Genomic DNA, 27,593 nt, shown 5'->3' with positions numbered 1-27,593 from the left:
TTGGATTGAAAATATTACATACAAGTTATGTTGTTTTTACCACTGCCAAGAAGGATCTGCTTGCAGCCAGTGTATTTGTCAGCAGAATTACAAAACGTCTGCAACGGCGCTCGCTCTTCACTCCTTTTGTCTCGCCTCCTCCACACTTCTCATCGCACTCACCGGCTCCTTTTTCTGTGGAACAATTTGTTTACCCACAATCCCCCTGGGTAATTAGTGCTCTGATAATAACTGGAAACAAACACACCCACAAACTGAGCATACGCAGGCACACACGTTTTCTGCCACACCGGGTTGAAAAACAACTTCCACGACATGAAAGAGTAACGCTGCCCTTGTTTCGCTTTAACAAGTCAGAACCGTCTTAGGGTTATCTTTTTTTACAACAAAATCTGGTCTTATAAAACCAGGTGCCAAAAAAAAAAGTAGGTTTATTGAGCCCCGTCTCTTGCCCCGCAATTTTGTTTTAGCAGACTGCACAGTTATGTGTTTGGGGACCCCTCCTATACGTCACCAGCGTGACTCTAGCCATCAACCAGTCTTTGACCCATGCGCCCTCACCGTATGATCCCTCCGGAATAGGAGAACTTGTGACCTTTTTGACATTGAATGGTGTGCTACTTTTTTATAGTTTGTTTTAAGATGCTACTCATGCAGACAAAGAAAGTAAACCTCATGTGTTACGGGTCCCAAGAACTTGGAATCCCAGTAACAAAAAGATGTGTTTGCCGTGTCTGAAAAGCACAGGCAAAGCAGGTGAGGAAAGGAGACACGAACCAGTCTGCTCTCATCCCAAGTTTCCTCTCTTTATTACAAAATTTTCACTTTTAAAGTGCATGTCAAAAATCAAAATTATTTTAATCTAATTTCTAAATTCCTCAAAACAGAAAATATAATTGCTATCATTTAAGTGTTTTATATAACTCAGAGTAACATGTTCCAGCGTGATATCACATCAACTAAATAAATGACGCATGTTAAACAAAAATACTTTTACGAAAGGCATTATGCTGGGAAGTTTTCTTTTTTTTTTTTCTATGAACACTGACTGTTAAGAACAATTCCTTTTTTTCACATAACATATCAACACATGCACATTACACACATTAGCAATCGTTATGAAGGATTCAAGTCGGGGGTGGAAGTATAGTTCGCTCCATAACATTGTGTTCAACAATGGACGTTAGCCGTTAGCTAACGCGCAGCTAACATTAGCGCTTGAATTCACTTCTAAAGTTCGCTATAAAAACGCAACTCTTTATGGTGTAAATTGATCACCTTAATGTCTTTAAGTATTCATGAGTCCCAAAATAAAGATGAAGTGCATTCCAACCATTTACTAACCTGAAAAGCACAGGCAAAGCAGGTGAGGAAAGGAGACACGAACCAGTCTGCTCTCATCCCAAGTTTCCTCTGAAGGGAGGGGTGAGCGACTTCCCTCACGTCACAGTGAAATTGGGTTCAACCTCTTTTTGACTTTATGGTTCCGCTCTTTTGTTCCTACTTACTTTTTTTTTTTCTCTCAAATTAGATTTCAGGTTTAATTTCACATACAGATTTTTTTTTTTTGTATACAATTTTTCAGAATTAATATAAAAATATTAAATCACAATATTTGTGACCACACTTTTTTCTAAGTGCGTCACACACCTCCCAACAAACAAAAGTGGCTCCCGACACGACTTTGAACTTTTTTTTATCCCCCCCAACTTTCTACATTTTCGTTATGGAAACCAATATAGCTAAACTAGTTCTCAAAGACAGTAAATTGGGTGTGTGGCACATGTGTATGGATGTGGAATGATGGTTGGATAGTGTAATGGATAGGTGTACGCTGGAATGTAGCACATGGGGCTGTCGTGTGCGGGCTGGATGTCAATAGCATTTATACTTGAACGTATTTGATAAACTGGCTGCCCGAGTGATGGATATGTGAACACCTGACGTGGTCTACGCTCTCTAGTTGACCTTCTCAAATAATTTTGATATGGTCTTGGAACGTCCCCCACTTCCAACTGAACTTCTTGGTCATTGGTTTGTTCCATTTCTAGTGAATGGTGAGTCTCACTGGCATTCTCTGGCTCCACTTCCGCTTGAACATTTTCCTCTTCATGGTCACACACATCAAGTCTTGGCTCAAGGAGAACCTCACTTTGTTCCGCCGTGTTTTGAGGGTTTGTTGTTGGTCTTTGTTCTGTCAGCCCCTGCTCTCTTTGTCGGTTTGTCCCAGGGATCCTTAACCAGTAACGACATGCCTCTTCTTCTTCATCACTTGAGTCACTTGTCACAGGTTTTAATGTTTGTTCAGTGATATTTGATTGTCTTATCTGTTGCTTGGTTTTTCTTTGTGAACTTGATGTTTTTGAGTTTAGGTTCACAAGTGGTTCAATAGGTAAGTCATTCACCTGCAAAAGCAAATTTCGGTGAAGTGTGCGCACCTGATGACCACCTGATTCTGGGCTCACTCTGTAAACTGGATTGTCTCCGACTTGCTCTCTCACTACATGGATTGTTTGTTCCCAGTAGGATCTCAGTTTACCTGGTCCCCCTTTTTCTCTCAGGTTTCGCACCAGGACCCTGTCGCCTGGCTGAAGTGTCACTCCTTTGCATCTTTTATCATAGTTTTTCTTGCCCTTTGAACTAGACGATTGGCTGTTGGAATTGGCTATGCGGTATGCCTCAGTCATCTTTTCCATCCATTTGTCAGCATATCCTCTTGGTGTCTCAGTTTTACTTTCAGTGAAGAGGCCAAAGACTAGGTCAATTGGGAGGCGGGGATGACGGCCATACAGTAAGTAGTATGGGGAAAAACCTGTGGCCTCATGTTTAGTGCAATTGTATGCAAGCATGATGTGAGGTAAATGGTCTTTCCAGTTTTCCTTTTCCTTTTGTCCAAGAGTTCTCAGCATTTGTAGCAAGGTGCGATTTAGCCTCTCAGCGGGGTTGCCCTGCGGGTGGTAAGGGGTGGTTCTGGAATGCTGTATTCCTGAAAGTTGTCGAAGGGTATTAAACAATTCATTTTCAAACTCACGGCCCTGGTCATGGTGGAGTTTGGTAGGGTATCCAAATCTTGGAATGAAATCATTGAACAGTCTATCTGCTGCTGTCTTGCCGGCTTTGTTTCGGGTTGGATAGGCTTGTGCAAAGCGTGTGAAGTGGTCCACCACAATCAATATGTATTCAAACCCACCTCGACTTGGTTCCAAGTGAAGGAAGTCGATGCAGACCAGTTCCAGAGGGTAGTCAGAGTTAATGCTCCCCATAGGCGCTCTTTCTTGCTGTGTGGGCTTTTTCTGTTTAATACAGGGACACTTCCTGGTTATGTACTCCTCAATTTCCTTTTTCATGAAAGGCCAGTAGAATCGTTCCCTAGCTAAGCTCAGAACCTTTTCAACCCCGACATGGCCCATGTTGTTATGGAGCTGAATTAGTGCTGTCTGGATCAAAGCAGCAGGGAGTACGAGTTGTTTTCGATTTGTGGTCTGTCTGTAAAGAACACCATCCTCAATTACCAGCCTGTTCCATTCTCTCAAAAGTTTCCTGGTGTTTGAGTCAAACTTCCCTTTTTGATTATCTGTTGGTGGTGTGTTATTTTCTTTTAATGCAATGACTTTTCCGATTGCTGGGTCCCTTCTTTGTTCTTGGACTAGTGTCTGGTGACTTATTTGCTGAAGTGGTTCTGCATAAAACTGGCTTTCAGAAGCTAGGTTGAGCGCAGCCACCCATGCTACATCTCCCTGGTTGGCTCTCCGACTCCCTTCCCAAATGGCACCCACTGCTTCGTCTGACAATTCTTCAGAACACACTTTTATCAGAGCATCAATATCAAGGGGACAGCGAGACAATGTGTCAGCATCGATATTTGTTTTACCGGGCCGGTACTTGATGTCAAATCGAAAATCGGCAAGCTGCCCCACCCAACGATGACCTACTGCATTTAGTTTCGCAGAGCTTAACACATACGTCAAGGGATTATTGTCTGTATAGACGGTAAAATGGGGTGCATAGAACAAGTAATCCCTGAATTTGTCACAGATCGCCCATTTTAAAGCCAAAAATTCGAGCTTCCCACTGTGCAAATGATAGTTTTGTTCTGCAGGGGTTAATGTGCGTGAACCATACCCAATGACCCTCATCTTTCCTTCCTGGCTTTGGTAGAGTACTGCTCCCAGGCCTTTTTGGGAGGCATCTGTGTGCAGTGTGAAAGGGACATTGAAATCAGGATAAGCGAGCACTGGGGGTGTTGTGAGCATGTCTATCAAGCGTTCCAAAATCTCTTGGTGCTCCTGAGTCCATTTTACGGGTGTTCGAGACGACTGCTGTGGAGACTTGGCCTTTCCACGTGTTTTGCTGAGCTGTGGCGTGTTCGACCCTACCTGGAGCAAGTCATATAGTGGCTTTGCTATTCGGGAGAAGTCCTGCACATATGTTCGAAAATAGCTCAAGAACCCAAGCAGCTGTCGGACCTCTCCAACATTTTGTGGTCTTTTGCATTTCAGGGCTTGAACCGCTTCAATGTCTTTTGGGTCGATTTTTACACCTTCAGCAGACACTAATCGACCGACGTAGCGGACTTCTTTGCGAAACAGCTCACATTTTTCTGGTTTTAGTTTCACGCCATGTCGTTGTAAGGCCTGTAGGACTTTCCTCAACACTTGTACATGCTCTTCGAACGTCTTGGAAAAACAAAGGACATCATCAAGGTAAGGGATACAACATTCATCCCTAAGTACATCAAGCATCTCCTCCATGCTTCTTTGGAAAGCAGCAGGGGCGTTTGATAGTCCGAATGGTATTCTGACCCATTCGTACAATCCCCAAGGGGTTGTGAATGCTGTCAGGTACCTTGATCCCTCTGAAATGAATCCCTGGTGATACGCTTTGCCTTGGTCTAAAATTGAAAACCAGCTGTATCCACCAAGTGAGTCTGTGAGGTCCTGGATTCGGGGAAGAGGGTGTCTGTCGGGCACCGTTTTGTTGTTTAACAGCCGATAATCGATACACAGACGTAAGGTACCATCTTTCTTTCTTACGCAGATGACAGGGGCAGCATATGGTGATTTTGACTTCACAATCCATCCTTTGAGCAAAAGTTCTTGGATGTATTCTTTAACTTCTCGATACAGTGGTTTTGGTATGGATGCATAAGCCCTTTGCACGGGTGTGTCATCTCTGACCCTAATTTCCATTTGAAGAGTTGGAATACATCCAATGTCACCACTGTCATGGGAAAAAGCAGCGGATTCCTCACAGAGCACTTTCTTCACCATTTCTTGCTGTTCAGAGCTCAGATGACTAATGTTGACAGGTGGTATCCAAGACTGGGTAGGGGAGTTGTCATGTGATGTAAGGTTATTTACCCCAATTGATGTCTTTTTGGATTTTGGACCATTAACTTGTTGTATATTTGACATATCTGTCTCAAGAATTTTGTCAATGTGTTGAATGGTGCCCACGCAGGTCCTCTTCGGCAGCAGAATATCATGTTTTGAGTTGTTGGCGATTGGGACTTTCACATATGGCCGTCCGGTGTTATGTGCTTCCAGGATACCTTCTCCCACACTCAGTTGATTCATTACCGTGTTTTCACCCGTCGGTTCATAGAGAACTAGAGGATCTGAGGTGTCGAAGTTTGAAGGTACTCTGCATGACACTTGTACCGTTCTTCCGGCTGGAATTATGATGTTGTCTCTTCCTACTCTTACAGTTACTGGATCACACTCTCTTTTCTGTGGGATTTGAATAAAATTTACAATGGCTGCTACTTCATCTGCTTCCATCTGAAAAGCTCTGCACAGTAGACTGGTAATTGTGACTACTGCATCACTAGAGAGTTTGTCTCCCTTGACAATTGCTTCGAGCACATTTGCACCTACTAGTGGCTGAGGTAGTGACAAGCAACTGACTAAAAATGGGACCTGGATGGTTAGATGGGGATCCTCACTCCCTGCAAGGCTTACTGTGAGCTCCACCCATCCGTCATACGGAATAGCTTGGCCATTTACAGCATAAACACCGATCTCATCATCCATCAGCTCCTGCAGTGGTCTCACTGTATAGTTAGGGATATAGTTTTCTGCCCATCTACGATCAATTATGCTCACCTGTGAGCCAGAATCAAAAAGAACACTTTGTGGATATCCACCAACCAGACACTTGAGTAAGCTTTTCTTCCCAACTAGAGGTGCTCTCGAGTTTTGAGGTGTTGGTGAATATTTTGACGTGCAATTTAATGACTGGGACTTGGTGTGTGCTCTGGTCTCTGACTGTCCCCCGGCAGAGGCCGCATCCTGTTTAAAGACGGCTTGATACGCTTCAAACACCCTACTGCTCGATGGCCAGCTTGTCCACATACAAAACAATGGTTACACTCAGGCATATTTTCTTCAGTGCATTTTGGACAGAAAGGTGATTTTACCCTAGCTTGATTGGGAGTGTGTGCTGGTGGGTGCTCAGGTGGCTTGTTGAATGTTGTAGGAGAAGCAAATCGTGACTGAGATGGAGTTTGTAGTGGTGGTGCTGCTGCAGTTCGTGTTTGGGATCTGACTTCCTGTTGCGCCATCAGAGAGGTGACCATGTGCGTCAGAGCCTCTACCTGAGTAGTGAGCTGTTGTAAAGTTTGCTGCGTTTGGTTGCTTTCACTGTTTTCTCTCAGTCTCTCATTGTCATTACAACGCTCAGTCTCCACCTTAGCAGCGTTAGTATGTGTTGTTCGTTGCCTGGGCACCTGATTAAATCTACGGAAGTGTTCATTTTCATCATTTATTATTTTAGTAACTTGGCTGAGAACTTCCTCATCACTAATTTGATTGTTAGAAATGAGAGGTCTTAATCTTTGTCGGAGTTCTGTATGTTTTGCTCCAAAGCCCTGGTAAATGGTGTGAAGGAAAACTTCTTGAATCGTCTTTGGATCATAAGCAATGTCTGTAACGGTTTGCCTTGACTGGAATATGAGTTTCTGTTTCAGACCAATCATGCGATACAAGAATTGCTGGGGTGACTCATGTTCTGCTTGCCTTGCACACATCAATTCCTGAAACATCTCAGTCGTGGCCTTTTCTCCTAAGTGAGACCTTAGGAAACCCTTTAGTTCAGAAACGGTCATATCATCTTTGTTCATCAGCATGTCCCTAAAAGTACCTGGCTTGACTATTCTCAACACGCCCCGAACTATTTCTGCCTCGGCAAAACCCTCTTTAATTCCCTCATCTATTTGTTTGCTTAGATTTTTGTAACTTATGTCTGAATTTTGGTCACCAATTTGGGCCCCATGTATTTTGAATTCACGTCGTTGAAGGTAAGAAAGGTCCCTTAGGGGTACCATCCTCTCAGCGGTTGGGTGTGATGCAGATTCATGTGTTGCGAGTGGCGGACGCGCTACAGTTTCACATTGTCTAAGTCTCTCACCCAATTGGTCGTACATTCTTTTCAAGTCTTCTACTGTCTGTGTGTTTGGATATGTGTTTGCATTTGTGTTAACATGAGGGTGTTGTTGTGTGTTTATATTATGGGAGGGTGAGTGTGATGATTGTGTTATGTAATCTGGAACCACTCTAGGTGGACTGGTATAAAAACTCTTCTGTGTTTTAACACCAGTCTCCAAATTACTCGGCATTTCAGTTGGACATGCAATGTATTTGCCGATTAACTCATTCAATACCAACAGACGACTCATACCTTCATCTTCAAGTTCTAGCAAGGTGTCCGACTGGGTATGCGAAATGACATAGTCCACGCAAGTCTCATCATCGTCACCGAAGCCAATGACATCTTGACATTCAGCTGCGACGCTCCTTGCGACCCGGCGAAGGTCTTGGCTTGAAAGTGTGAACAAGTTTTTCTTGATGCTCCACACCAGATCTTTCCGCGTGGTTGGCATGGTGCTATTAGTGTTGACTGTGTTAGGTTGTTGCTCCATTCAATCAGCTGTGTAGTTCGCTTAACGACAAGTGGACGTCCAGCTCTTCAGCAGCGCTGTTCCCTCTGTGACACTTGACTCCGCTCACCGTGGACACCTGCTGGCTCCTTCCTGGACTGCCGACACACGTCGTCACGCTGGCCTCGTGGTTCAAATGTTTCACTGGATCAGCTCCTCCGGCATTTGCGGAAGAGTGATCCCGGACGAGCCCCCACAATTTGTTACGGGTCCCAAGAACTTGGAATCCCAGTAACAAAAAGATGTGTTTGCCGTGTCTGAAAAGCACAGGCAAAGCAGGTGAGGAAAGGAGACACGAACCAGTCTGCTCTCATCCCAAGTTTCCTCTCTTTATTACAAAATTTTCACTTTTAAAGTGCATGTCAAAAATCAAAATTATTTTAATCTAATTTCTAAATTCCTCAAAACAGAAAATATAATTGCTATCATTTAAGTGTTTTATATAACTCAGAGTAACATGTTCCAGCGTGATATCACATCAACTAAATAAATGACGCATGTTAAACAAAAATACTTTTACGAAAGGCATTATGCTGGGAAGTTTTCTTTTTTTTTTTTCTATGAACACTGACTGTTAAGAACAATTCCTTTTTTTCACATAACATATCAACACATGCACATTACACACATTAGCAATCGTTATGAAGGATTCAAGTCGGGGGTGGAAGTATAGTTCGCTCCATAACATTGTGTTCAACAATGGACGTTAGCCGTTAGCTAACGCGCAGCTAACATTAGCGCTTGAATTCACTTCTAAAGTTCGCTATAAAAACGCAACTCTTTATGGTGTAAATTGATCACCTTAATGTCTTTAAGTATTCATGAGTCCCAAAATAAAGATGAAGTGCATTCCAACCATTTACTAACCTGAAAAGCACAGGCAAAGCAGGTGAGGAAAGGAGACACGAACCAGTCTGCTCTCATCCCAAGTTTCCTCTGAAGGGAGGGGTGAGCGACTTCCCTCACGTCACAGTGAAATTGGGTTCAACCTCTTTTTGACTTTATGGTTCCGCTCTTTTGTTCCTACTTACTTTTTTTTTTTCTCTCAAATTAGATTTCAGGTTTAATTTCACATACAGATTTTTTTTTTTTGTATACAATTTTTCAGAATTAATATAAAAATATTAAATCACAATATTTGTGACCACACTTTTTTCTAAGTGCGTCACACATGGAAAGTGGAAAGTTGTTCTTTCTTGTAGCGCCATGGACACAAATTTGGCATCAAGTAGCATTCATTAAGGGGACATTACAGAATTGGAGGATATTTTACATCCCACTCTTAAAATTTTAAATGATCCATTTACGAAGTACTTAACATTCACTTGCTAAATCTATTTGTCCTGAAAATAAATCTGAAAAATAAACCAAGAGAAAAGAATGCTTGTGACTGTAGGAAGTTGGCAATATTTGTTTAAATAAACAAAATAATTCAATTATTATTATTATTTTGGGTTGTGTTTGTCCCACAACATGCATGCAACCATGTTATTATAACCTATTTAGCCAGACAGAAAAAATAGTTAATCACATTATTAGCTGAATTTGATGCCATGAGTTTTCCCAAAAAAATGATCAGAAAAGTTTATGTCCTCTCTTGTAGTTTTCATATTTTTATAAAACGGCCAACCTTGACTGAATGTCTTACTCTACCTGATGCAACCCTGTTGTTCATATGATCAAAAGAATATAACCTTTTCTTTTCTTATTTACATAAGTTTGTCTCCTGGTCAGCAGTCACTACATAAACAGCTAGCTTAGCATTGAGTAACCCTGTTACTGTAATTATGCATAATTGTAACATAAATATCCAAATAATGAAAGAAAATTTTTACTATAGACTGTAAAATGAGTGAATCAACCCTTTTATAATTCATTATTAATGGATATGAAGCAAAAAAAAAAAAAAAAAAAGTGAAGGCTTATCTTTTAAGAATTTTGTGGGCGAAATTTTCTCCAATTCTGAAATGACCCTAAGGAATTTTTCTTGAACCAAAGAGTTCTGTTCAATTCTGTCCAAGTCTGTGGATACTTTAAGAGCTATTTGCAACCTTTCACAACAAGAGCCTTTGATGATTAACATTTTCGTTGTCCTTTTTCTGTTTGATTATGAGTGGAACGAACAGACCGCATCGTATACAGGGTTCACGTCCAAGTCAAAAGATAACATCAAGCATGCCCATGTATACTGTGAGGCACAAAAAAAGCGATGGAAAGAATGCAACAGAGAATGCAAGACTAGCGAGCGAGAGAATCTCCTGCTGTTTTTTCCAACCAGGAGACTGCTGTTGTCGTCGTCCTGGCTTGGTGATTTATTCTCCCTCTTTTACTTCATGTCCCAGTTTCACTCCACCCTGTGCTCTTTCATTCATTCTTTTGCCCTTCTGCTATTTAGAAACGAATGACGGTACCTCACGGTCGAGCACTGCTGAAATGACTCACCTAGTTTGAGATTCAGCGTCAAACAGCTTTTATTCTAAAAGCAGCTTTGAAAGATGCATGGCTTCCCTGACCAGCGCAAACAAGAGCTGGGCACTGCGCTCATCACAAAAAAAAAAAATCATCCTCCTCAACAAATGAATAATGAATATTAGCCCAAGGTCGAGACTGAATATGTATTACAATCTATTCAATCCTCCAAAGATTCACTGACTGTTTCAAATCGGAGCAGTCACCCACGCATGTTTGGTGATGGCATGCTAGTGTCATAAATACAGCTTTCAATCTTCATCACCTGCCTCGTTTTGCCACCAACCAATTATTTAGTCACATTTTGTGGCTGAGCAAATGCTGCTGAACCTCCCTCCATTCATCCCCTGGAGCCACAAGTGTGTTTGAGTGTGTGCGTATGTGCATGCGCGCACACACTACGAGCTACTCATAGCTGCTTACAGACGCCCCTGCAAGACTTCCTACAGTTGTATTCTGGAAGAACAATCTTGTGTGAAAGCCGCATATTATAGAACCTTAATGTACCAAGTGGTCGTCGTGTACATTTATGCCTCATGCTTGAAACCCGCCAACCACTTCACGCACGCACACACATGCACACACTGACCCCTCCCTCTCAGCGCTGGTTGGTTGCCACGGCTACATTGTCGCCTCTCTTCCTCATGTTGCTATGAGACTCGGACCGGCAGACCTGAGCTGAATGACAATGTGTCTGTGCTTCTGGAAAGAGGGCCACAACAGCCAATAAGAGGAGGCCCAGACAAACATACCCAAAAGGGGGTTTATTTGGGCCTCCCGGGACATGCGAGGGGTACTTCATCCACGTTTGTTAATCCGTGCAGACAGTTCATTCATGGGAGAAGAAGAGGATTATCCCTGCGCACTTGTTCTCATTGCCATTTCTTTGTTGTTTGTGAGTAGGATTAAATTCTGAAATGACTTGCAAAAAACTTTGCAGAGGTGTGGGTTGGGCCACGATCAAATCAATTGCGGTTAGGATTTGATTAAAGGAGTTTGATTTAACATTTCCCGTGCGGCTTAATAAAAGTTCTCTCTTGCTCACGTCCAGTGTTGACGCATAGCATAAGCAGGTAGCGCTCTATGTGTTGGCCCCCCCATGCTGTTTTAGGGGCACCACTACAAATGGACTGGTTTCATTTTAAGAAGCCTATGTATTGCTTACTCATCTTTATTCTAGGGCTGTCAAATTTATCGCGTTAACGGCGGGAATTATTTTTTTAATTAATCACGTTAAAATTTTTAACGCATGCGCGGAACGACCCAGTCATGCATTGCCGCAAACAGACTACAGCGACACCGTTTTATGTATATTGAGAGCTAAGTGGAAGAGACAAGCGAGTGGAGTGGACACAGGCATTCATTGGGGCCGCGCTATTTATTGGCATAAGCGTTGGCATCTCTTCCACAACATTTATACATTTATAACTATTGTGGCGAGTGACATACCATTTGCAGCCACCACTGACAGCCATGGTTGCCCAACTTCCCATCATGCATTTGGGCGGAACAGTGGAGTCGCTACAGTATAATTTACTGAAAGCACATCAAAAATAATATTTCTATCGCTTAAAAAAAATAATGTTCTCAAAAAGAAAAGCGCTCAATGCAATGAGAACTGGCATTCCTAATCAAAATAGCTATGCAAAATAATACTCAGACTTTGGTCAAACTCTATTCAAAAATTTCGTTTAGCTCAACAAATACACTAAATGTCAATATTTAGTCACAATATACAAACTATCGGAGGTCTCGTACGTTGTGAAGTCAACACTCAAATGAACAAAAGGTACAATGAACCCAGAAACTACGGCGTCACTCGAGGGGCAAAACGCACTAGAAAAATTTGGCTAGATCTCTAACTAATTTAAAACTCTGCCTGAGACCTTGTGGTGTATTTCAATCACTACCTTGCACAATGGCGAGCTGTTAGTTTATTTTTTGATTGAAAATTTTACAAATTTTATTAAAACGAAAACATACAGAGGGGTTTTAATATAAAATTACTATAACTTGTACTCACATTTATCTTTTAAGAATTACAAGTCTTTCTATCCGTGGATCCCTTTGACAGAAAGAATGTTAATAATGTTAATACCATCTTGTGGATTTATACTAAACAAATACAGTACTTATGTACAGTATGTTGAATGTATATATCTGTCTTGTATTCTTTCCATTCCAACAATAATTTACAGAAAAATATGGCATATTTTAGAGATGGTTTGAATTGCGATTAATTATGATGAATTCATTTTTAAGCCGTGATTAACTCGATTAAAAATTTTAATCGTTTGACAGCCCTACTTTATTCCTATTAGTATTCATGGCAGCCTTGGCGGAATGGCCAAATTATTGTTAAAATTATAATTAAAAATGGTAAAGGGAAAGTTCTGAATTTTTGACATCAGGCTTAATCTTCGAGTTAGTGAGGGTTTAAATAGTCGGTAAACTTGATTTCAACAGATTCCGTGTAGTTTGTTAGTTATTTGTTAGTTTCAGGGCTTTGGAGCGGTTAAGCTAGCGCGAGTCGATTGGGCTGACTAAGCATGCCAATAAAAAAACAACACATGCACACATGGAAAATCATCGATGACGCAATCAATAGTGTTGGCTATGTTTTCAGGATAAAGTTATTAAAACTTAACATTGCATATCAATAACTGCAATATTAACAGCAACATTTGTAACCAGCATTTCTGCAGTGGAGCAGAGCGGAGTGATATCACATCGTTTTTTTTTTTTTTTCACCGCTGATTTTTTTTCTTCTCGTAGCCAGCAGAGAGTAACCAATGTATATTGTTCCTCTTTCTTCATAGGGAATTTGTTGAAACTTTGCCCATTTCTTCTGCCTGTTTCCACACCCTATAAATGCACATTTTGCCATGTTGCTGGCTGTCAGTTAATTCAGCAGACTGATACTGCATTCGAGGAAGGTGGGAAGTCAGCGTTTCCAACCTCCGATCTAGAAAAATATATTTGGAACGCCTCCACTATTTCATCGCTTACGATAAGGCAGGTTTGCTGGAGGTCAAAATGTCTTTGATGGCCAAAATAAAAAACAACTTGTCGCGATCAGCCGTCTTTGCTGTTTAAATTCGCTTGGAACGCTGTGAGTTCGTAACTGGTACAATCTCAGCAGGATAAGTCTGACTTCCCACCTTCCTCGAATGCATCGTGAGCACGAGTTGCCGAAGCATTCCTTTCTATTTTGGTCATTTGACGCAAAAAAAAAAAAAAAATCCTGCAGAATGAAATTAATTACCGCAGTGTGGTGTGGCATTGTTTTGGCTGCATTGGCGTTTTGGAACAATGATCTGCATTTTGAATTTATTTGACTATGTTATTTGATTATTTGTAGATCTGTATAATTTTTTATTGGCATGCTATGCAGGTACCATTGACTCGCGCTAGCTTAGCCGTTCTGGAGCCCTGAAATTCACAAATAACTTACAAACTGCACAGAATTTGTTGAAATCAACTCCATCAATGAATTTAACCCCAGCTAACTCGAAGATTAAGCCTAATGTCAAAAATTCTGAACTTCTGCTTTAATATGCCGATGACAGTAATTGAAGAACTTAAACTTTATTTTTAATAGTAAAAAGTCCTGACACATGTCTTTTACAGTGTGGCAACATAAGTGTTGCCAAGTGTTATCTGCTGCAAATTACGGGTGTAATTTCGCTCCATACTTTCAACGCTATGGCAGTAAATAAAACACTTAATGAAAATAATAAAATATGAGTTGTTGAACAAACATAGTCACTGGCACTAAATTGGGAAAGAATTAGCCACTAACAAGGACAATAAATACGTAACCCTTACCAACTTTCTACAAATTGCCATTGCAAGGCATTCTTGGTGAAAGAAAAAAGAACAAAATTGATGACCAAAAGTTAAAAAGCTCGATTTGCGACACAGCACAAGATGCACTCAAAGACCACTGACGCAATTTGACATTTCAACCCTTTGCAGAAATATTCCCTTCATTACCTAAACATTAATAGCGCCAATAATTAATGTGATCTTTCCAAGCACTGGAAATTTGGCTATAATTCAGTCTTCTCCGAACTCATGCAGTGATTTCAAATGCAGTGCAAATGGAAATATCAGTGTGCAAAACAGAATTACGCTACAGTGTTGTGTTTTCTGCAATAAAAACAGTATTTTTGGGGAAAAAATTAATGTAAATATTGTTCTTTGAGACTTAGTAGGCACTATTAAGGTGGAGTGCGCCATCTTACTTTTGAGCTTAGGGCACCCAAAGAAGTTGCAGCAGCCATGCGTCAATGGGAGCTAGTGAGTTAAATCCACTTGTCACACTCAAATCACTCTGTTTGCGGGGCACTTCTTTCTTAGGCAAATGTTGAGTACAGGTCTCATTACTAATGTGAGTAGAACTAAACTACATTGACCTAGAGAAGAACAAGAAAAAGTAAACTAAAGCATACCAATGAATAATGTTTAACAATGGCCGACCAAATTTTAAATAATTTGTTCTCTTCGCGGCAGCCTGACAACTCTTTTATGTTCAGGACAAAAGAATTGATGCGAACATGTCACCTTGGGCACTGAATTGACTGACTGATTAAATAGTTCATCAAATCAATCAACAGATGAACATGTTTAGAAGCGTTAGTAGCGTTAGTACTTTCATTCTTCCTCTTTCTCTTTATTTTATTTAAGGGTACACAGAAAAGTCAACAATTACCGTACCATGCTAGAATATTATGACATTTGGTACTTTCATGTCTTTCTCCTTAGGAAATGTTCACCCCTGAGTGCAAATTTAAGGAGTCTGTGTTCGAGAACTACTATGTGATCTACAGCTCCATGCTGTACAGGCAGAAGGAGTCTGGCCGGGCCTGGTTCTTGGGCCTCAACAAGGAAGGCCAGGCTATGAAGGGCAACAGAGTCAAGAAGACGAAACCAGCCGCACATTTCCTGCCTAAACCTATAGAAGGTAAAATGCAACTGCATTACGGTATGCTTGGCAAGATGGTATTGCAGACATCATATTGATTTGAGATCATTTTAAAAGGTAGTTATTTAGTAGTGTTGCTATTAAAACATAACGCATTTGATAATCAACATGTTCCCAAAAAAATCTGGGACATGGGGTATGTTTGCCTTTCCTTTTTACAGCAATCAAATCAATTAACATTAGGGAACTAAGGACACTAGTTGTTTTACTGTTGTAAGCCTAACGGGATCAACTTTGATTTCGTGTCAGAACAATTCCACAGGGGTGCCAGTTTACATTCCTACGAACTGATTTATAAAGATTCAATTAATCTTTTGATAATAGTAAAGATTAGAGATGATGAAAGCCTTAAATTCCTTACAATTGTACATTAAGAACATTATTGTGGGGGTTTAACTGTTTGAATTTTTTTTTTTTGCTCACACAGTTGTTCACAAAGTGGTGAACTGTGCCCCATCCTTGCTGGAAAACAACTATGCCTTTGAGTATTGAAGGACTATTTTATACCAAATAAAGACACTAACCTGTTTGTAATTTATTTGTTAACCTGTAAGACTTAACTTTTCCAGTCTTTTTTCGCCCTTCATACAAGATTTTTGGAATCTAGTTCTAAAACTCTAGAGTTCTAAATGAGTGAATAGTATTTATGACATAAAAAAACAAAGTTAACCAGTATTAACATAACACATTATATCTTTGTAGTACATTCATTTCAATATAGGTTGTAGAGCACAGGTGTCAAACCGATTCCAGAAAGGGCCAAGTGGGTGCAGGTTTGCTTTCCAACCAATGAAGAGGACACCTTTTCACCAATTAGATCTTTTACATGTGTGATCAGTTAAACTTTGTCAGGTGCTGCTTGTTTCAGCAGGAAGTTCATTGGTTAAATTCTCTGCGTTGTATCGGCTGGAACAAAATCCAGCACCCACTTGGCCCTTTCTGGAATCTGTTTGACACCTGTGATGTAGAGGATTTGCAAATCATTCTATTCAGTTTTTGTTTTACATAACGTCCTAAGTTTTTCTCTTCTTTTCATAATTCCTCTTTCTCCTATATTTGCCTTGACATCATTCATCCTTTATCTCCTACCCACCTCTCTAGTTGCAATGTACCGAGAGCCTTCACTGCACGATGTAGGGGAGGCGGCGCCTAAGATCGCCGGGGGCCCACCTTCCAAAAGCACAACCAGCGAGCCGGTGGTCATGAACGGCGGAAAGCCCGTCAGCAAACCTGACAAGGAGGAGACATAGCGCACCCCTCCCCACCCCCTTTTCCCCTTTCCATCCACAAGCAACCAGAGGCCAGGAAAAGTCTGAGATTCTGCCGCAAATGTGACACAAAAGGACTCAAAAGATGAGACTGGTCTACAGTGTGTGCACAGCAGGCACCCCACTGCTCACAATATAAGACAGAGCTGATGTTGTAGACTGCCTAGTGCCAAAAAGGAAGATGACGACGTGGCAGCAGTGCGACCGCCCCATGATGGAAAGGTTATTCCAAAAATGAAACAAAGATACAAATGTGTATTCGCCACTGGTGTTTTCCCGTGACAGTCTGTTACTAAGGACTCCTTGTCCTCCGATTGTGTGTGGTTGCCGGATATGCTTGCCTCAGACACATACACACACAATCGCCACAATATAGATTTGAAAAAGTGCGAGAGATGCAGCCGATCTGGCACATAACGTTCTGTATCTTACCTCACCAGGTAGGCTTTTATTTGACAGATACAGTGCACGTTTCCTTCTTGGTTTAGGGACACAAAATGCTGGTAAAAACCGAGAGGCACCGTTGTGCCCACACACAACACACTTCAGTTGCTACCTCCCTGCCAAACACCAAAAGATTGCTACCACCTATATCCCATTTAGCCATTCAAGAATTCTGGCAAGAACCGAAGCGATTACACAAACGAAGGTGAAGCTACGGGCAGCATTATTGTTTACATGAAATAGCAGAGGACATGTAGAATGTAGCTGAAGGGGAAAGTGCATCACTATACTCGAACACTCGTAGAGAAAAGTCTTTCGCTATCCTTACAGTCTAATGATGGCGTACAATGGCCTAATCATTTGATGCATGATTTACTGTTTGGACTCTCCAAAAAGGTACAAACAGCATGACATCCAAGAAAAATAGTAGCCTTGTGTACTGCACACATTGATTGTACTTTGAGGGACAGAAATGAACTACCATTTCTGACAGTGTATCATAACCTGCTGCCTTGCAAATAACTTAAAGGTAGCAGTTTAAAAGAGAACAGGGTAACTTGTGTTAAAGCCACAATATGTTGATGATGTGTAACATGAAGGTATTGTAGTGATTTTTCTTTAATAAAAAAAAAAAATGGTGGTTTAAACAGACGGTTAGACCATATATAGCGCAGAAACTATTGCCTCAATCAAAATGTTCCTCAATCAACATGGATGATGAAAGCAAACCAAATAGATTATTCACTGTGACCATCAACATGGCTCCAATCTTTTCAAGTCTTGAAGCCTTGCTAGTTGTGTATATTATCCCTTGAAAGTGAAGAATACTGTGCTCCTACTCGTTTATATGAGTGGAAGAGCCGGGTTATCTGCTTCGGCTCAGAGTGATATTAAATCTTTGGTTGCCATTGATGGGCGATAGAGTGACTGTACTGATAGAGAGCCTGGCAGCAAATGATCACTGCCAACCCTGCCACTTCAAATGGATCGGACATCTGTTGCTGTAAAAGGCACGGAACGAATAGGCAGAAGTGGGCACACCAGTTCCCACCAAAAAACATAAGATAGATGACTACCGGAAGTCAATCATTTTGGTTTGAAATGGCCACATACCGGATTTTTCGGACTATAAATCACACCGGAGTATAAGTCGCATTTTGGGGGGAAATTTACTTGATAAAATCCAACACAGAACAGATATGTCATCTTAAAAGGCAATTTAAAATAAAATACAATAGAGAACAACATGCTGAATAAGTGTACAGTATGATAATGTTACATGATGCATGAACAACAAAATAAGAACGTGGCCAGTATGTTAACGTAACGTAGCTATTAAGAGTTATTCAGATAACTATAGCATAAAGAACATGCTAACAAGTTTACCAAACCATCAGTGTCACTCCAAAACACAAAAATAACATGTGAAATGATGTAATAATGTATTAATAATTTCAAAAATAAGTCGCTCCAGAGTATAAGTCGCACCCCCAGCCAAACTACTTAAAAAAAAAAAAAAATGCGACTTATAGTCCGAAAAATACGGTGTATGGCAAATTTCAGAGCTTGCATATGGCAGATTAACAAGGGACAATATAGTTTATTATAAAAAAAAAAAAAAAAAAAAAGAATTAAGACCCTGATTTAACTTAAAATTTCACATCAATGGCATTTTCTAATTTTTACAGTAAACTCAAAGAAGTTAACACTGAACTCAACATTTCTAGTGAAACTGACTTCAATTTAAGGAGTTTGAAGTTGAGTTCAGAGCATTAACTTGTTTAATTGCGATTTCCATAAAAACCTGAAAAAGACAAAACTTCAAGTTCAACTCAACATTCTAAGTAAATTACACTTCAAACTATGTTCTTAAACTGAAGTCCTTTTTCTAAAATGTTGACTTCAAAACATTTTGTTTTGAGTTTTCTGTAAAAAGTTGAAAAAGCCAGTGGAAATTGGTTGATTTCAAATTTCAAGTACACCAAACGTTTTTTTTTTCCAGTGAAGTCCAGGACATATCTGAGAACAGTAACACAACAGTCAATTCTGCTGCTGGAAAGACGGAAGGTTACTATAAGATTGCGTCAAAGATTTGCTTTCAGCCCCTTTTTGATTTCTATGATGAACAGACAATCTCTGTGGACTATAGTGATATTGTGATCTGATGTGAAAAGGGGGCAAGAGGAAGCGAACCCAGAGGATAGAAAGTATGCACTAAAGAGAGATGAGGAATGAAGGTCAGTCATAGCAAGGCAAGCGCAAGAACATAAAGGAGCCTGGTGGAGTAGTGGAACAAGGGAACCTGTTGGAGTTTGAATACAGAGAATGAAACCGGGGTGAAAAAGAGAATTAGCTAGTAAGAGGGCTACAAACGATTGTGCTCCATTGCCTAATCCGTCCCACTGAGCATTTACATCACCAAGAGACACTTTACCGTCAAGCTGCTAGCAAGAATTGAACATAGCCTCACTTTGCTTCACTCTCGCATCCTCGACGACAGCAAAGACCCACACTATCGTGCATGATGATGCTGACTTGCACTGTACTCTAAGCAAGACTACGTTAGCCAAGGCCGCTACATTAGTGGCATGGCTTATTCATGTTGGAAAGTTGCAAAAAAATAAATATTACTGCTTTCATACACTACCAGTAAAAAATAAATTGGAAAAAAAAAAAAGAGAGCTGTTCAACTTTCCTGACGATCTGGTGAAAACTCAGTGTTCTCTACTTTTTTTTTTTTTTTTTAATGTATTAATTTTTGCGACCTGAAGTTAATAGGTCGCAAGTTAGCAATTTTAAGTTAGCAATTTCTGATATAGCCTGTTCTTGTTGCGCTTTGGCAACTTTCATTAAAGTACAAAACCATAACATTAGAGGTATAAAATGCTAGTGATTTTTAAAATGCTCATTTTTATAGTTATCCACTTCCAGGTCATATAGGTTTTTTTTATTATATATTTTAAAACCTCAAAGTTTTAACATCCACCCTCCCCCCCTAAAATGTATTAATTGAAGTCTATTACAATTATTTTGTTTAGTCAGAAATTGTTGAAAATTAAACAATTTTGTATAAGAATGTGACCCTTTAGCACTAAAGTTAGCTCACCCCAGCATTATGCGCTCAGATTCCACGAGTGAATGAGCACTCTGTAAAGATAGCCACAAAGAAAGAAACAATGCCATGTGACTCATCGGACCAGCTTTATCTTCTGCCACTTGACTGTGGCAGAAACACATGACCGGATGTCGCTGTTAGACCTAATTTTTAGTACAGCACATTTTTTTCAATTGTTTGCGCTCTGCACCTGCGATGACAAATTCACTCGCGTGCTTCGTATTCTTAAAAAAAAAAAAAAAAAACATCTTGAAATGTGTCACGTGTATTTCTGCTGTCGTCTCAATGGGAAGTTGTTGTAGATTGTCTGATCTGATGCCATTTGGCTTATATAGTGGAACAAACTTAAGTCAAAACAATTTGGTTGTAATACTTTCAATTGCACACCATGTTTAGATGAATTAATAAACTACCTGTAGCGGCTCAGCACTAAATTGCAATTAAGTGCACATAAAAAAACAACACTTTTTTAACACAGTACAAAAGCAGCAGCAACAGCCTCATCATGAGGTGTGGAGACGCAGGTGTCAGATTCCACAAAGGGCCGAGTGGGTCCTGGTTTTGTTTCAACTGAAAACTCGCTCACTTTGACCAATGAGGTTTTTGCTGAAACAAATCGCCCCTGACTGAAATCAACTGATTACACTTGTAAGAGAACAGATTGGTGAACAGGTGACCTCTTCAGTCGTTGGAAGGAAAACCTGCACTCACTAGGCCCTTTGTGGAATCGGTTTGATATATGTGTGTTGTGATAACAACACAAAATGATATTTAGCAAAAATGATGGTGCTCACACTAATTATACATCTTATATTGAACGTGATTATAGTTAGCGAAGGACTGATTATGGGTTATCCAAGCTGGTTATCCAGTAGCTTTGGGTCCATGGAAAATGTTAACCGTTTTCAATATTTGCCGACACGGTGTGTGCTCAACACACCAATTAAAAAATAATGTCAAAACATTAAAAATCATATACAGTGGGGCAAATAAGTATTTAGTAAACCACTAATTGTGCAAGTTCTCTAACTTGGAAATATTAGAGAGGCCTGTAATCGTCAACATGGGTAAACCTCAACCATAAGAGAAAGAATGTGGGAAAAAACCCCCAGAAAATCCAATTGTTTGATATTTAAAGAATTTATTTGCAAATCATGGTGGAAAATAAGTATTTGGTCAATACCAAAAGTTCATCTCAAGACTTTGTTACGTACCCTTTGTTGGCAATAACGAAGGCCAAACATTTTCTGTAACTTCACAAGTTTTTCACACACTGTTGCTGGTATTTTGGCCCATTCCTCCATGCAGATCTCCTCTAGAGCAGTGATGTTTGGGCTGGGCTGATGGATGGGCTGTCGTTGAGTAAGACGGACTTTCAACTCCCTCCAAAGATTTTCTATGGGGTTAAGATCTGGAGACTGGCTAGGCCACTCCAGGACCTTGAAATGCTTCTTACGAAGCCTCTCCTTTGTTGCCCTGGCTGTGTGTTTGGGATCATTGTCATGCTGAAAGACCCTGCCACGTCTCATCTTCATTGCCCTTGCTGATGGAAGGAGATTTTCACTCAAAATCTCTCGATAAATGGCCCCATTCATTCTTTCCTTTACACAGATCAGTTGTCCTGGTCCCTTTGTAGAAAAACAGCCCAAAGCATGATGTTTCCACCCCCATGCTTCACAGTGGGTATGGTGTTCTTTGGATGCAATTCGGTATTCTTTTTCCTCCAAACCCGAGAACCTGTGTTTCTACCAAAAAGTTCTATTTTGGTTTCATCTGATCATAACACATTCTCCCAGTCCTCTTCTGGATCATCCAAATGCTCTCTAGCAAAGCGCAGATGGGGCTGGACTGGCTTCAGCAGGGGGACACGTCTGGCAGTGCAGGATTTGAGTCCCTGGCGGCGCATTGTGTTACTGATAATAGCCTTTGTTACTGTGGTCCCAGCTCTCTGTAGGTCATTCACTAGGTCCCCCCGTGTGGTTCTGGGATTTTTGCTCACCGTTCTTATCATTTTGACGCCATGGGGTGAGATCTTGCATGGAGCCCCAGATTGAGGGAGATTATTAGTGGTTTTGTATGCCTTCCATTTTCTAATAATTGCTCCCACAGTTAATTTTTTTTTTTTTTTTTTTTTTTTTTTTACACCAAGCGAAGCGTTTTACCTAGTGCAGATTCAGTCGTCCCAGCCTGGTGCAGGTCTACAATTTTGTCTCTGGTGTCCTTCGACAGCTCTTTGGTCTTGGCCATATTGGAGTTTGGAGTGTGACTGACTGAGCTTGTGGACAGGTGTCTTTTATTCCGATAATAAGTTAAAACAGGTGCCATTATTACAGGTAACGAGTGGAGCCTCATTAGACCTCGTTAGAAGACGATAGACCTCTTTGACAGCCAGAAATCTTGCTTGTTTGTAGGTGACCAAATACTTATTTTCCACTCTAATTTGGAAATAAATTCTTTAAAAATCAAACAATGAGATTTTCTGGGTTTTTTTTCACATTCCGTCTCTCATGGTTGAGGTTTACCCATGTTGACAATTACAGGCCTCTCTAATATTTTCAAGTAGGAGAACTTGCACAATTGGTGGTTGACTAAATACTTATTTGCCCCACTGTAGATACATATTATCATCTCTGAGCAGATAAAATCCCATGTCCAAATTTGGTCGATTTCTTCCCCTCCCCGCAAAACTATGTTGGTCTGTTATTTTCATTATTATCTTCTTTTTAACAAATCATTGACCAATTTTAAGTGTCTTAAGTAATCTTCAATGATGCACTGTGATTGGTTGAAAAACATGTAGGTTTTGTGGTATTCTGCAAAAATGGGACGATTCTTCGATGCCTTGTTATTTTCCTTCAAACGCTGTGATAAAAAGAAAAATACATACCTGTCACCTGTGACAAAACTCACCTTTACAATGAAATCAAGACTTAAAGAAACTGGAGGTTGACCAGCGTGGCTTAGTTTTCAATGTAGGTCAAATTCACATGAGTGATGTTCCACTGTATGGGCCAGTGTAAATCTTTTGGCCAGTGTTGTGCTTGTCTATTGTAGACAAAATGTGGATTTTTTCCCGTGTATTGTAGCACTTGTGTAACGCTATAAAGGTTGCTAGGAAATGATCAGAAAGCCCTGACAATCATGTTTGTTGTCATTTCATCAGGATAAGATCCAGGATAACTTGGATTTGAAGTTGTATTTTGTGTGTTCTTCTCGACTTACTTGCTGCCATTGATGGCACTAAACATCTATTAGCATCAGTGGCAGCGAATTAGTGAACGGTATACTTGAGCTCTAAATATGAGGCAAAAATGTCTTCATATGTATAATATTTTTTCATTTGCGTTGACCTTTTATATGTACGCTGGGATACATTGTGGTCATTATACAGTCTTCAGGTTATTTTTGGTTTTTTTTTAAATACTGGGTAGCAATGTTCTTCATTGTGCACTTCAACTGAATTATCCATCATCTGCTTGTTGGGTCGACACCCGGGGGAATGCGGCTTTTGAAGATCTGTCAAACGTATTCAAGAATTACTGTGCACCAAAGATGCAGATAAAACAGGGTTCTTCGGGTCTCTAATCACACATCCCAATTAAGGTGAGCTTTTCCACAGTTAGCTCGCGCCGGCACCAAAGCTACAACTATAAGCCCTGCGCTGGGAAAAAGCATCCGTTTTAATTAGAAGGGAGCCGTCATGACAAAGCTGGACACCTTTTCATTTTCACTCCTGTGTGTTGCTGCCAGGGGAATGTGTTGTAGCAGTCGCATGTCAGCAGTGCGGGCATGTTTTTGTAATAAAGACATGTGATGGTTAGAACTGTGCTTGTGATGTAGCCCGTCTCCTTCAGGTTCACTCTGTTTCTCGAACTGGAGAACGCCTTACTACATTATGGTTGTCAGTGGCGCATCAACAATCCTTTGGTCCACTCGGTAACGAGGTTCGCAGTAGCGCATACTGTGTCCTCTCATCCTCTCACTGTTTGGATTGTTTCCACTTGTTGCACGTGTTTTGGGAAAAAAAGGTCCAGTATCTAGGTTAGTTGGGGCTAATGCATGTGGTTATGTAGGAAATATTTAATGAATACAAAGAAATATACAGTAAAGGGGTGGGTAAGATTCGGTTTTTAATTTGGCCAGTAAGGATTCTTTTATTTGTTGTATTAGCTCATTGGTTGCCATTCAATTAACCTTGTCTGCAAAGAAGGAATTCACAGTAGAGCAGCCTTAGAAATTTCTATACCTCTCCCTGCGAAAAAAACACATCTTTGGCATCCACAGAGTTAATTTAGACATTTGATTTTTACAGTTAAAGCTGTTTTCATTTTTTTTTTTTTTTTATCATCACTGGTTGAGTTATTGTTACTATCGTGAGATTTTTGTTCTAGTTGATTGCCGCATTCCAAAAACATGCTTGTTGGATTAATTGAAAACTTCATTTTTCATATACAATTAATAGAAGGAATAGTTGTTTGTCTTAAGTGTTTGTCCTGCGACAAGTCCATGTTGTGCTCTTTCAGCACTATCTTTCACAAAATCTCACAAGGAGAAGTAGTATGGGAAAAAAATGAATGGATAAATCATATATTTGAAAATTTGTTGTTTGCTTTCTTATTATTATGAATGATTTTGCCTACTATTTCCAATTTTTCTAGTTTATCTTTTAAATTTGAAATGTGAGCCCAGCAAAACTTTGCCCACTCCTGATTTAGTCTGTTTTAGCAACTTTCACTGGTTAATTTGCTCTACAGTACAATCTGTTGGATGGCATCTGTTTTTTAATTTTAATTTAATTTTGTTTTTGCTTTTTTGAGTTCATGTAACAACATCAGTAATAAAGGCAAGCTGATGTCCAAAATTTCACCAGTGTTAATCCTGTACGGTTACAGTAAGTTGGTAGCAAAATTTGGCGAGTGCTGAATGTCTTTCAGTAAATGTTCAGTTTCTCTTACATCCATAATATGCAAATATTGTACAGTTTGTGTCCAATTTATTGTATACACACAGATCAGAACAATATTAAATAAAAAAATTTATAGAAAGGAAACGTGTTATTTGTCTTTTTTGTAATACATATATCATTGGAAACACCTGATATTCAAATCCTATTGGTGTCCAAAGGAGTACTTGAGCTAAAGTGTATACTGAGCCCAAATGTTGAAAATAAGGTTCCAAGACAGCAACAGGATTATATTAAGACCACCACACAGTAAGAGGTGTGGGTCAAAGCGAATCAATTGGACAGGTGCAGAAAAAAAAAAAAAAATCAAGGCGCAACTCCCTGCCTCACGTTGGGCTATTGATCTTTGCACATTTCAACCACCTAAATAATACAAAGAAGGGACTGGTGAAAAATGAGAGAGTATAACTCTTTAGAGACTGTTGGTTCCTTCAGACACTGTACTTACCGTATTTTTCGTACTATAAGTCACACCTGAGTATAAGTCGCACCAGCCATAAAATGCCCAACAAAGAGGAAAAAAACATATAAGTCGCACCGTTGTATAGGTCACATTTTGTGGGGAAATTTACTTGATAAAATCCAACGCATAGAACAGATATGTCATCTTAAAAGGCAATTTAATATAAAAATACAATAGAGAACAACATGCTGAATAAGTGTACAGTAAGATGTTACATGATGCATGAACATCAAAATGCGAATATACTGTCCTCACCAGGAGGTTACGGCTCGGTCCTGGCTGTACAGCGAGCTAAACTCCCAAATGACGATGCTGGAAGTTCGTATAATTTGCTGAATCAATTTCGTCCTCAATACCAAACAGGTTTGCATCAACGTAAATAAATGATATTTAGGTGCTATTACAGCAATGACACAAACGGTTAGCATTCGTTCGCTAGCATTAGCTCATCATTCAAACAACCACACAACTGGCTCTAAGTGTCCGATCACGGGTGGAAAACACACAACAACAACAGAAAAGATGATACACACAGGCATTGCCTCTGTAGAGATATTTTACAAGCATAAACAATGAACGTAGGTTCGCAGCCGTGTCTCTCTCTCTCGCCCTCTCACCGACTCGTTCAGAGACGCTACGTAGCTGTCCGTCCTCTTCTGGCGTGTGAGCGCTCTTTTTCGCGTAAACAAGTGCAAGTGTGCCCCCACGTGGGCGTCAAAGCACCACAAACTAAAAGCATGCATTTCAATATAAAAAAGTCAATAATACAATTGAGCACACGTTGCCAAAAGCAGAACGCAAACGTGGCCATACCTATTAAGAGTTTTTCGGATAACATAGACCCCAATCACCAACGTCACACAATCACGTGATCGCTGTATTGTGCCGCCATATTGTCCGTCATTGTGTGTCCGTATTGTCATTCATCGTAGTTTCTAAAGGTGGATTCACTTGCAAATTATGGAAGCCTCGGTGCTTTCAGATGCTGTAAACTCATTGGATGAGTTGCATAAAAGCCGTTATTTGGAAAAGCCTCGGTCGATGCAGTCGCCAGATCCATATTTGATGCCCAAACCGATGTTTCCTCCCGTCCGGTCCCGTCCCGTGCGTCAGAGCTCGTCCTGAGACCACAAACTTTCCAATCATACTCCAGTTTATGTCACGATGAGGAGTCGGGTACCCGAAATCGGCACCGGCCCGAATATAAACCGAAATTTGGTCAGCTGAGCGTCACCGTTGTCATGATTGTAAAATGGAACTTGATCAACTACGGGCCGGTGTGTGCCAAAAAATAACTGCCCCACATGAAATGCCTTCCCTGACGGGAGCGCTTATTTATAACGCTTTATTGACGTGAAAACATCCAATGTTTTCATGGACGCCTTACAGTAATGGATTTACGACTGTAAAATCAGTTTTAAATAATTAAATTGCACAAAATATTAGTACTGTATTTTAGTACCAAATCGTGGACTGGGCCACATAGCCATCTTTGAACAGAAATGTATTAGTCTACAGGTTTTCACGACCATATCCCAATGACAATCACACAGGTATGACATTTAGTAGTTCAAGCAGAGTAAAATAACACATATTCACAGTACAAGAAAGTCGTTTCCATGTGGGCGCTCCCGTCAGGGGGGACATTTCACGCAGGGCGGCTATTTTTCGGCACAGCAACGCGCGAATGTGTTGCACTCACCTTCTTGCTGCGCGACCGTGGCGACGAGCTTCGTAGTCTCCGTCTGATGATGTCTGCGATCGTGTTGGCATCATATTGATGTTTTCGCCGCTGTCTAACGGCTGTCGACACAAACGCATCATGGACCGAGATAAACAAACCGTGCTGCTTTCGAGATTTGCCCTTTTAACAATGGGCACACAGCAACTGCTAAAATGACCGTTTATCTTCTCTGTTACTGCATCCAACCGCCACACATGCCTTCAC

At 40.4% G+C, this 27,593-nt stretch overlaps 1 protein-coding gene across 2 annotated transcripts in view; it reads left to right on the top strand.

Annotated features, from left to right (window-relative positions):
* The window catches only part of LOC130909467 (fibroblast growth factor 14-like), a 66,055-nt gene extending 44,777 nt beyond the window's left edge, over window positions 1-21,278 (top strand). Inside the window, exons 4-5 of one of the 2 annotated variants that reach the window (XM_057825996.1) lie at window positions 15,173-15,371; window positions 16,494-21,278. In XM_057825996.1, the coding sequence (XP_057681979.1) occupies window positions 15,173-15,371; window positions 16,494-16,642 (348 nt within the window). In that variant the 3' untranslated portion in view covers window positions 16,643-21,278. The remainder of the gene's footprint in view (window positions 1-15,172; window positions 15,372-16,493) is intronic. The other variant, XM_057826006.1, reaches the window with a different exon arrangement.
* Window positions 21,279-27,593: the final 6,315 nt, after the last annotated feature.

This window comes from Corythoichthys intestinalis, chromosome 2 (assembly GCF_030265065.1).
Source record: "Corythoichthys intestinalis isolate RoL2023-P3 chromosome 2, ASM3026506v1, whole genome shotgun sequence".
Taxonomy (NCBI): Eukaryota; Metazoa; Chordata; class Actinopteri; order Syngnathiformes; family Syngnathidae; genus Corythoichthys; species Corythoichthys intestinalis.
The sequence above is the reverse complement of the archived record's forward strand: the minus strand, read 5'-3'. Positions and strand labels throughout refer to the sequence as shown.